This window comes from Notamacropus eugenii, chromosome 1 (assembly GCF_028372415.1).
Source record: "Notamacropus eugenii isolate mMacEug1 chromosome 1, mMacEug1.pri_v2, whole genome shotgun sequence".
NCBI lineage: Eukaryota > Metazoa > Chordata > Mammalia > Diprotodontia > Macropodidae > Notamacropus > Notamacropus eugenii.
The window spans coordinates 542,697,516-542,709,990 of NC_092872.1; the positions used below are offsets into that span (position 1 = coordinate 542,697,516).

The window sequence follows — 12,475 nt, forward strand, 5'->3', positions numbered from 1 at the left end:
AACTGTTGTATGTATACCTTTAAGTCCATTGGAGTTCAATCTGTAGGACTTTGACCCTAATTTTATCAGGTTAAATGATGAAAATGTGTGTCGGTATTATTTTTTGCCTTTTTTATGACAGATTATTGATCACAGCAGTGATTTACTTTTTTCAAGGTGAACATTTGTTGAATTCTTAATCATAAAGTACATTTTTAAATTCAGGAAACGAAGCTCAGATATAATTGGGGGAGCTAGGTGGTACAGTGAATAGAGCACTAGACCTGTAGTCAGGAAGATCTGAGTTCAAATCTGGGTGCAGATACTTTTTAGCTATGTAACCCTGGGCAAGTCACTTGACCCCTATTTGCCTCTGCTACTCATCTGTAAAGTGAGGACACACTGGAAAAGGAAATGACAAACCACTCCAGTAAGTTTGCCAAGAAAACTCCATGGACAAAGTCCACGTGGTCACGTAAGAGTTGGATACAACAACTGAACAATGACAAAAATATAATTAAATTCAATTTCAAAAAAACCAATGATTAACCTTTACTTTTAAAATAGGATAGGGATAAGGACTTTGTTTATAATTTTACCCTGGCACAGGGAACTTCTTGTTGAAGAAACAACCACACCAAAGCAAATTGGCACTTTCTTTAAAATTTATAATCTTAGAAAGATTGTCTGGAGTACAAAGAAGTTAAATGACACAGCCAGGATGTGTCAGAAGTAGAACTTGAACCCAGGTCTAGTTTGATTTGAGGCAGCTCTCCTTCTGTAGCAAAATTATTTTGAGATAGAAGCTTTTTGAGGGCAGGAACTACCTGAGTTTTTACTCTGTAGCTCATCAAGCGCCTGGCTCATGGTAGATATTCAATAAGTGCTTGTTAATTGATTCTTGCACTCTATCATGACTATCTCATCTATTTCCATAACTGCAAGAGTTCCTACTTTGTGACCATTCTCAAATATCTGTTTCCAGTCTCGCTTCCAACTGTCTGCTTGACATTTTCATTTGGATTTCTTGCTGACACCACAATGTCAATGTATCTTAACCTGAAGAGTAGATACTAATGTCACCTTGAATGGAAGTCTCCATTGGAATGATCTTAGAATCAGTCCATGAATTTAGGCTGTCCAATATTTTTATCAGTAACTTGGATGATGCTATGTATGATATGTTTATCCAATTTGCAAATGACACAAAAATGGAGGAAATGGCTAAGGTGTTCAGTGACAGAATTAAGATCTAAACTGACCTTGACAGGCTAGAATAATAAGTCAAGTCCAAGGAGATGAAATTGGGATCTGTGCAAAATCCTACATTTGGATTCAGAACTGTCAATTGTACAGATATAGAGAAGGCAGACTAACTAAACAATAGTTCCTGTGAAAAAGATTGGGGGTTTAGGGGTGGGAGGATTTAGTGAACTACAAGCTCAGTGTGAATCAGTAAATAAACTAATAATACCTTACATTTAATATCTCTTTAAAGTTTACAAAGTAAACCAAAAATACATTAAAGTAAGGCATAGCGTCCTACAAAGGGAAGGTGATAATCTCACTATATTATGCCCTCATTGAATAATTTTGAACAATATTTGGAAATGTTGTGTTCGGTTCTGCATGCCACATTTCAGGAAGGATGTTGACAAGCTGGTGTGCCTCCAGAGAAGGGTGATCAGAATGGTGAAAGAATGTGTAGATGAAGATTAGTTGGAAAAATTGGGACTGGCTAGCCTAGAGGAGAAAAGGCTTAAGGGAGACTTGATAAATGTCTTTATATATTTGAAGAATTGTCCTGTGGAAGAAGAATTTAACTTGTTCTGTTTGGCTCCAGACGGAAGAACTAGGAGTGGTGGGTTTCAGTTGCAAGGTTTAAACTCTGAGTGGAAGGAAAATCATCGTAATATTTAAGGTGTCAAAAAGTGGATGGGACTGCATAGAGTAACAATGGCTTCCCCTTCCTTAGACAGCGTCAAGTGGAAGCTGCGTGACTACTTATTGGGGAATTTGTAGTGGGGATTCTGGTTCAGGTATAAGTTAGACAAACTGACCTTTGAGATCTCCTTCAACTCTGAAATTCTGTGTTGAGTCTAAAATTTATTTCATTATATCTTGCCCAAATTAGCTCCTGATTTCTTTATTTCCCTATGTTGAAGTCTCAGAGCTCTTTTTGGCACTAAGTCTATCAGCCAACAAGAATATATTAAATGCCTACCATGCCAGGTACTGTGCTAGGTCCTGGGAATACAGTAACAAAAATAAAACAGTCCCTGCTCTCAAGAGGCTTATGTTCTATTGAATTTTATCTATATTATTCCTAAAAATCCTACTCGCATCTGTCTCTTTCTGTTTGTTCTCATTGTCACCATCTTCCTTGAGTTTCATTTTTTCTTACCTGGATTTTTATAACTGCCTCGAAACTGACCTCTTGGCTTGCTTGCCTCCTGTCTCTTTATCTTTCAGTTCATTCTGCAGAGGTCACCAGAATGGTTTGATCTTAAGCAGTTTGATTTGTACTCATTTACTTCTAGTCTCAACCTTTGCCTTTTCTCAGTTTTTCTCATCCTGTCCTGCCCACCTGGGATTCTTTCTCCCTCTTCTCTGCCTGTACAAATCCTACTTGTCCTTCAAACCCTGAGGCCTTTGTAAAGCCTTCCTTAACCATCCCTGCCTGAAGGGTTCTCTTCCCCTGTTGATTTATTAGAACACTGATTGCTGGTGTTATTCATTTGGCAGTGACTCATGTGACATCTTTTGTGTTTAGGTCTTGAGCTGCTTGATAAATCTTTGGTGGTTATTTAATTTTGCACATGCTATCACCTTGTTTCCTCCAATAGACCATAAAGGGGAAGCAGAGGGAAATGTATCTTTTTTCATGTCCCAAACCATTCTTCACTAGGGTAGGATGGGAAGAGAAGTCCTTTTCACTCCCAACATAATCTAACATGGGACCTTACATGCAGTAGAAACTCAGGAAAATTTACTTATTGATTGATTTTTCTTTGGTCAACATGAGGTAGTACAAAGAAAGTTTATCCTGTCTTGGATAGAGGATTTTATTCTTTCTAAAACCTGTTACAGTTGATTATGAGTGGTGGTGAGGAGAGAGAAGGAAAGTCATCATGCATGAAGCCCTCAACCGTTGCTGTAAGGGTAGACCATGTTTGACAAGATTCTCACAATGGAAGGACATAGTAAAGCCAAACTTTGAAAGAATATAATTTTTCTAAATTGGAAATCCCCTGAGTCTCTTAATGGGTGCCTAACTTCTCTTAAATTGTCCCTCATTATGAGAAAAAAAAAAAGGATTCATCTGCTGAGAATCAGTGTCATGGTGTGGTTTAGGAGAAGAGATGCTACCTCCAGAGGCAAGTCGGAGGGCAGTGAACCTGTGAAGGCATGTCCTGTACCCTTAATAGATTGACGTCAGTGGTGCTGCTTTTATCATTTTTGGTAACAGGAGCTTGTGACCTTTGGAAGCATCAAATCTGTTTCCTCATTGGGCATGACTTGAGCTTAACCAAAGAACTTTCAGTAGTGCTGCTTAGCCTGGACAAAGCCCACTGATTGTATTATTCTAAGAATGCTAATTACAGTATTTATACATATACCTAAACCAAGTTATCCATTTCTCTTCTTTCTCCTTGATATGCAATGAGACCCTTCCTAGATGGATGACTTTTACCCTCTTAGATTCCCTGCTTAAATAGCACTTAGTCTGTTGCTGGAGAGTTGATTATCTGGTATTGGAGGCCTCCATATGCCACCTGAGAGCACAGATTCTGAAAGGGCTTTTAAATCCACTTAAGAACCACAGCGTATGTATGCACTGTTGCCCTGGCCTTGCCCTGAGATGGAGCAGTGGAACCTTGCTACTCAATCTGTATTTGTGTGTATGTAACCTCAGACTCCACAACTAGGGAATGGGTTGAGAGTCTAAACAAAATAAGTCCTGTAATTCTATCATGTACCTCCTGAGCAATCATGGAGGAGCCACTTGGTTGGCTAAATAATATATTTTAGAATGTATAAAGAAACAGTATACAAAATATGAGTTAAAATGGCATTTTGTAAGTGTTCATAAAAGCAAATCCATCATTCATCAATACTTCAGGTATTTGTAATTTTTCTTCCTCCTAGGCAGATAGCAACCTCCTCCCTGACCCTGCTTACAGTTTAGCAAATAGGTTTTGTTATGCTTATTATGGCTGAAAAATTGATCACCTTGTGGCCATCCTGGTAATGAGTGTCTCCAATCCTAGGTAGGCTGGCTCATGGACAACACACCATTAGTTCATCACCAGATAGGTATGCAGAATCTTTCCAATATGGTGGGACCTGCCAGAGTTTGTTCTCCACTACCATGGCCTTAACAAGCCCAGTGTCACCTCCATGCCATAAAGAGGATTTTAGTGAGAGTAGAAACATTGGTAAAATGAACTTCTTAATTTTCTGAATCCCCCATCCCAACAGTGGTTTCTTTTTTTTTTTTTTAAAGTGAATGGACTTAAGCAGACAATCCAATAGATGGTTAAGTAAGGTGAAAGGACATGTGTATGTACATAGTACATAGAGTTTGGTAGGCAGGAGATCCAGTTATATTGTGCTAAATGGACAGAAAATTTTGTATTCAGATGATAATACATGTTTATTGTATTTTTCATTGCAGGCTGCAAACAGCTATTTGAGAGATCAGTGGTTTCACTCTCTTCAGTGGAAGGTAGGTCTTGCATTCATTTTCATCTCTATGATGCTGTACCTAATGGTGATTGATTGTGTTGAGCAAGATATAGAGGAAGGAAATGGTGGTAGTGGTGGTGATGGTGATGGTGGTGATGGTGATGGTGGTGATGGTGATGGTGATGGGTGATGATAGGTACAGTAATTAACCTATTCCCAAGAAGTTTGAAGAACATCTCTCTACATATATTTTCAAAGCAGCCAAATGTGCAATCTTTCCCCCGTCCCAAGGTGTTAGATGGAATTCTCCCTGAAGCACAGAAAGGTTGCTCTTGCAATTTCTAGGATCCTTGAGCATGAGGAATACCCAGCCCAGCTGTTTTCTGTGGTTCTGGACAGGAGTAGACAACTACTTATTTTTGGAATGAGGGCTACTGCAGGGAAAAAGATATTTGGCTGATGATATTGTTTCAGAGATATCCTTAGGAGTAGAACTGTCAGAGGTTTTGCCACGAGATTAAAACACAAAACCTCATACTCTGGTCTCCCACCTTCTCTCAATGGTCAGGCTTTTGGGCCTGTTTTTCTGCTTTGAATCTACCGGAAGGTACGTGTATGGGGATCACACCCCCTGCTACGTACTTAAGGAATGAGATTTTCCCATTCACAAGTTATTCTGGCATACCAACATCTTGTGTTCTGGTCCTGCCTCCTTCCTATCTCTCAGAATCTATATTTTCCTTTAAGGTTTAACTTCTATGAAGCCTTTCCTGAACTCTACCTCCCTCCTCAAGTTGTTAATGTTCTCTCCCTCTTCACCTATCCTGTATTTACATATGTGTGTACTTGCTATAACTGACCCCATCTTCCAATGTAATTTAAATTCATTGGCTCAGGAACTTTTGTCTTTGTATACTTAGCACTTAGTATAGTGCCTGTTGCTAAGGGGTTTAATAAATGTGAATTGAATTGTTCTGTTAGTAGAGAACTAGTAACCTTTTTCATATTAGAATTTGAGTGTGTAACATTATGGACTAGGTCTTCACTAGGTATCTTCATAATGTCTCTTCTTTGTATCAGAGTTTCACTGGCCTTTGTCATCATAAAGGGCCCAAGTGAACTGCCAGAGCCTAATCTTAAAGCAGTGGTCTAGAAAAAGAGTGGCCTGGGAGAGCAGATGGGACTCTGCTAGAATGGCCTGTGTTTATCATCAGTCATCATCATTACAGTAAGCCTGGTAGGCTAGGATGATTGATGGTTGCCCCTGGCTGTTTTATACCATGACAGGGCAGTGATTGCTAAGGAAACAAGGTGACCATTCAGAATTCCACACATGCCTCTGGACAAGGTCTCAATACAGAGGAGACAGAATATAGGCATGGGAATTTAATCTTCATGCCCAGGCTGCCCAAAATCAAGGCACTTCCCTCCCCATGTCTGCTGGCAGCTGCCTCCCCTTCCAGCCTCTCCTTAGGGAGGGACTATGAAGCTAATCTTGACTTCTTTAAAGGGGGACAGCTGCTTCTGTGGTGGGGGTGGCCTAGGAGGAGGGTGTGGTGATCTACTGTTTTCAGGAATGAAACTAAGAAGAATTGATAACTGGAGTGTGCCTCCTGGGCCAACAAAGAAGGTACTACCATAGTAGTTCTGCAGAGGCTGAGAGTGCTACCACCCTTCAGTCCCTTTGAAATATCTGTGTATCCAGTCTCTCCAGGAAGACCTGTACCATTTGGACCTTGTACCAAATAAGCAAGGCTACCTGACCCACTCATTATTGCAAGTTTTAGGAATTATAGAGTTGCAGACTTTTTAGGACTGTGGGTATGGAAAGTAAAGTGGGATGAAGAGAAAATAGATGTTATCATTTCTGCGTTTTGTATGCTTGTGACTTAGTAGTTATGAGGCCCAAAGTTTTGTTTTTATGGTGCTTTGGTGATGTTCAAGCCTGAAGTCTGATGCTTTGGTTTCTCTGACCCTTCCTTATTTATTCAATAATTAATTCATCAGATAAAACAGACAAGCACTGACCTTGCAAGTCAAGAAGCCCATTTTATTGGGTCTACCTCTGTTACTTCTCTGTGACCTTGGGCAAGTGGAGGAGACCCACCCCTCTCAGGCCTCAGCTTTCTTCTCAGTGAAACAAGGTTGGACTCGATGACCCTTAGGGCTGATATTCTCTTCCTAGAACAATATAAGAGACATTACCCATGGTTAGGATTGAATGATATAGGGAGTGTTTGAGGACTTCAACTTCATCAATTTCAACAAACATTTATTAAGCACTTTTTATCTTAAGATTTGCAAGATCAGCACTTGAGGATGTCAGTCTTGGCACCCCAGGAAAGGTCATTTTTCATGCAATTAGGGTATACTGCCACAAGGTGGCAATAATGCCTCAATCATGACCAAAAGGTTGAGCTTCAGATAAATGGGTTTTTCCCTACTTTTAAAAATGAAAAGTGATACATTATTAAAAACAGATAAACTGTGAAGGGAAACAGTCTTGTGTGAGGGAAGGAATCTCAGACTGAGACTCAGGGAGCACAGGTTTTTTGTCTTCACTTCAGTTGTGTGACATTGGGCAATTCTCTCTGAGGCTCAGTTCCTTATTTTGTAAATTGAGGACATTTAATTAGACAATCACCAAGACAGTTCCCAATCCTTTTCAGCATGAAAACCCCATCTTAATGTACAAAATTTTGAAGACCTTTCCAGACAGTAATTGTAATATTAATATCTGTTTGAGAAATTTCATAATGCTAAAATAACCATGGATACAACGCTTTTAAAATAATTTGTAATAGTAATATCTATGTGCATTGAAAGTAACGTGGGTGTATGAGGAAGGATTTAATCAGTCTGCACAAAGTCTGAAAGATAGTGGGAAAGAACAGATGCAGATCTGGCTTCCATATCACTAACCTCTCAGTTCTATAGGTGACTCTTTTAAGACTGCAAGTTGTAGGATAGTTATTGATATCCGTTGGTACAAGGAATTTCTTCATGAGGTAACTCTCTATACTGGTAAAATCATGGCTGATAACTATGGCTGATAGGCAAAAAATTGTTTTATATGGCCCTCAAGCTAAGAATAGTTTTTACATTTTAAAGTAAAGTTTTATTGTTTTTTAAAATGTTAAAAACCATTCTTAGTTCATAGGCCTTGCAAAAACAGACAGGAGGCTGGATTTGTCCCACTGGCTGTCATTTTTCCAACCCCTGGTCTAGACCAAATAGAACAAAACAAAAAACTGAAGGGGGTTTTTACTTATTATGTTGCTATTTAGTAAAATGAACTTTAGCTCTAATTCCACAGTTCTGTGATCCATAGGTGGAGAAACCATTTTAAAGGAGCTTTCAAGCACTAAAATTCAGTGAGTAAGCAAGGAGATTTTTTTTTTCTACTTTATTATAGAATTTAGATTTTGTGGTAGAAGGAATGTAAAGGCCATTGTTCAGCCTCCTCATTTTACAGATGAGCACACTAATTCCAGAGAGGGTAAGCTACTTGCTCATGTTTACACTGATGTTAAGTGGCAGAGTTAGAGTTCTAGTTCAAGTCCTCTGACTCCAAATGCAGATCTCTTTCCACTGTACTGTACAACTAGAGGTTCCCCAGAATGGAATTAGCTGCCTTAGAAGGTAATAAATGGCCCATTACTTCTATACCATACTCTTTAAGGTCATTTTCAGCTCTAAATCCTTGGTCCCATGACTTCTGACTTCAGTGTTTCCTACCATTTTCTACTCTGTGCATTAGGCTGCCTTTTCCTTCCCTCTATTACTACAGTCCCATAGATTCTATTCAAAGGCCTACTCTCCCTTCGAGTACTTTTTTGTGTCTATCAATAGCTTCTTACTTCCTGGCTTCATTGTCAGTTTCATCAGTGGCTTTCAGGATCCCACCTCCCCAACCAGGTTAGTCACAAAAAATAGATATGACCAATAATAGATAAAAGTACTTTGGAGCAAGACATTAGTACATCCTGCACAGCAGTTCACTAACTTCCAAAAGGTGAGAGGATGGATTGGAAGGGCATTGAATTGATCATAACTTACCTAACAATCTTACAGAGTCTATGGAGCAGTGATTAGAGAAGAGAGGATGTCCTGGAGCTTTTGGCTGGTGAGGATTGGGGAAGGTGAACTTGTAGTTCTCTCAGGAATTGAAAGAAAGTTAAAGAGGATAAAGAGGTTACTACATGGAGATATCTGGCCTCCGAGGGTTTGTTTGCTCCTCTAGGATCAAGTTTTCAAGTTAACTCCTTAGTGGTGTTTGTTCCTTGGGGATAAGGGGGCAATAAACACTTTTACTGACCTTATTCCTTTTCCTTTGTGGCTTAAGATTCACTTGCTGCCCCTCAATCGTCTCAACATGAGAAAATTCCACTGGGGCAGGAGAGTGGAAGATCAAGGTCTAAGAAATGAGCAGTGGGGCTGCAGTTGTTGGTATCAACCTGTTCTTTTTGGGGTTAAGAAGGCAGAATTTCTCAGAATGCTTTGTCAGACTTAAAATGAGATTTTTCTCATTCTACCAGAGAAGGTCAAAGGATAGTTCTTTGAGCTGAACAGGCTTCTTCTGGTTGGAAGTGCTAAGGGACAGGAGAAAGGGTATTCAGATCAGCAGTGCAAACTTGAGTAGGATGGTTTTCTCCTTTCCTTGGGGAATCCATGCTTTGACTTCAGGAAGACCCAGGTGATGTATCCTCTCTTTCTCTGTCACTGTCTCTTTTTAAAGTAGCCTTAACGATATCACCTCCTAGAATAGGGTTTCATATCCATCACAGGTGGGAAATAGTGATCATAATGTAGAGAAGAGGGCCATGTGTGTTGCTCACCTTCTCAGGTGAGGCAAATGTCAAAAAGAGCATTCAGAAAACCAGAGCAGTTGAAATGGTATGCTGCAGTCTCTCACCATTACCCCAAATAGTCCCCAGTTCCCTTACCTTGATCCTGAATTTCTGGTTTGAAATACCTCAAATGTGTCCTAGACACCAAAGTAAGTAGGGGAAGGCTGTCACTGAGAGCTCTAATCTCCTCTTAAAGACTACCTAGTTATTGGGTACAAAGATATCTTGGAGTCTGGATTCACAGGAGGAAAGATGGGAATTTCCTGTCCTTATTCCCATACTTAAAAAAGAGGGGCATGTCATGTATACTCAAGACTTCCTAAGACATTGAGCCAAAGGGAAGAGAGAAGAAAAAACCAGTCTAGTCTGGAAGGCCATCTGGTCCCCTTGAGCAGAACTCTAGTCCGAGGCAAACAGAGCTAATTTACTCATAGTATCATTGAATTGAATGATGAAGAAACCTTAGAGATCAAATGCAGGTTTTGCAGTTATTATAGATGAAGAAACTGAGGCCCAGAGGAGGAAAGTAACTTGTACAAGGATACACAGACAGTAAGGAACAGAAACAGGATTCAAACCCAAGTTCCTAATAACTGTTTCCCGTAGAAGAAGCTTGGCATAGTGGATAGAGTGCTAGACTTGGGTTCAGGAAGATCTGAGTTCAAATTACACTACTTGTACAGCTCGGAGTGAATCACTTAAACTCTCCTAACCTCAGTTTTCAAATTTATAAAATGAAGTATAATTATAATACCTATATCAGTTTTTGTGAGGATCAGTTGAAATAATGTATATAAAGTGCTTTACAAACCTTAACACATTTTATGAATATGAGCTATTATCATTACACTATACTGCCTCCTCAGTTTATTACTCCCCAAGTCACTCTTTCCTTCTTTCCTAACTTCTAACCTAATTTTGGTGACTTGGCTGCTTCTTCCCTTTTTGCTGTCCTCCCTTGGGGACAGACCTGAATTTGAGAGATGAAAGGATACTTTAAGCCTGTTTACATAGACCCTACCTATAATCTATAACCCACTCCCCCTTTGGGAGTGGGAAAAAAACCCATCAAAGCAGTGTCATGGGTGGCTCATTGGAATCAGAATGTTCTAGTATCAGTTGACAGGCATTTAGTGGAAGAGCCCCTAAGTTGTTTGTCAGTATTAATGAAGCTGAATGTATCATCTGTGGCCAAAGCCTGCCAACCCATTTCTGTTTCCCTCAGATGTGTAAGACCAGTTTTTCCCATTCCTGGGAAAGGGTGGTTAAATATAACATTGATCCCTATAATGCCTTTGTTCATCCCTTGCTCCAGATAGGATTTGACTCTGCCTCCAGGAAGCTTTCCCAGATTCATCTTCTCACAATCAGTCCCTACATTCATTTTGCCACTCCCAGCACTATTTACATTACTTCATAATGACTATGTGAGATTTCATGTCTACTGGCTTTTTCTTAAGTGTGAGTGCACCACTTTCCGTATTTGTTTATAGGACCATAGAATTTAGAACTGAAAAGGAACTTAGTTTAATCTCTGAAGCCCAGAGAGAAGAAGAGTACTGTTTGCTTGCTCAAATTCACAGAGGAAGCAAAAGCTGAGCCAGGACCTAAAGTCAGAGCTCTTAACATTGTAAGCCTTAAGGCCGTCTGAATGAATCATCTGTTTTTTTATAGGACTAACCCCATAGTAGGTACTTTGTCAGTATTGCCTACCTTTGATGGTATCTACCTATTTAGAACTTGAATATCTCCAGTGAGTGTGTAAGTGACACCATTTGTACAACTTCCTTCACGACTAGTCATTGGAGTTAGTATAAGATATCATAAACAGAGATCAGAGGCAGGAATGGGCTGACCATATGCCTGCTAATGCTTCACATGCATTTAAAAGGCAGAAATTCTATGCTCATTAGTTTCTTGCCCTTTTTGAAAACAAAACCCCAAAAACCAGTTTTTGATAGTTGAAGTAGTTTCCCATGGGCTGTGAGTGCAAGGCAGCTTGCTATAAGATGTTGAGGTAGTTTCCAGAACTTATAGATTTGCTCAGCTTTACCGTCAGAAGGCATTATACTTGGGAAAGGAAAATTTGGTGAACATGGAAGAAGGCCAAGCAGTTTGAGTTTAGGTACAGACTCTAGCTGGACCAGGATTCTACCTTTTAAATTCATACTTTGAATGACTGAGAAAGGAGAGAGCCCCTTGAAGCATAAGTGGAGAAAGTATATGAGGAAAGGTATAATAGGCAGAGGCTTTTATCCCTCCCAATGGGGTCATTGTGTCATAGAATAATGTTAATAAGTGACCATTAAAAGCACGTAGCAGTCTATGTGGGGGATCTGGAGCTACCTTCCCTCTCTCTGAAGTTAAGGCCTTGCTAAAACTGGTAAGGGGGAGGGAGTAGAGGGATTTGACTGGAAATACTCTCCCAGAGTAGCTGTTCTTTCTGACTGCTGACTCTTGTGGCTCTCAATTCACATATTTATTAAATACCTAGTATATGCAAAATCCTGGAAAATAATAACTGATATTTATATGACACTCTGAAATTCACAAATGTCTCACATGACATTATCTTTGAGGCATGTAACCACCCTATGTTAAAGGTACTAATACAGCTCATATTATCTCCATTTCAGCGATGAGAAAACTGAGACTTGCAGGAGTGCAGTAATGATTCATGGTCATATAGCTAGAAAATGTCAAAGGCAGGATTTGAACACAGGTCTTTTTGGCTTCAGGGCTAGCCCTGTTCCTGTGTCATGCTTCCTGGCTTTGGGGGCATATATACAAAGTGATGGATGCCATGTGACCAGTTATATATCAGAATACATGCTGTAGCAAGCAGTTGTTGTGATTGGTAGTTTGCTAGAAGAGTCCCAAAAGAAAGTCCTTAGAAGCATCTTTGTAGGCATAAGATCTCCTTGGAATGGTCTGGCATTGTAGATAGAATGCTAGAC

The 12,475-nt window shown here is 39.8% G+C and overlaps 1 protein-coding gene across 3 annotated transcripts in view; it reads left to right on the top strand.

The window, feature by feature from the left end:
• Positions 1-12,475, top strand: part of CMIP (c-Maf inducing protein) — a 268,084-nt gene that overhangs the window by 169,010 nt on the left and 86,599 nt on the right. For all 3 annotated transcript variants that reach the window (XM_072634197.1, XM_072634196.1, XM_072634198.1), the window contains exon 3: positions 4,658-4,708. In XM_072634197.1, coding sequence (XP_072490298.1) covers positions 4,658-4,708 — 51 coding nt within the window. The remainder of the gene's footprint in view (positions 1-4,657; positions 4,709-12,475) is intronic.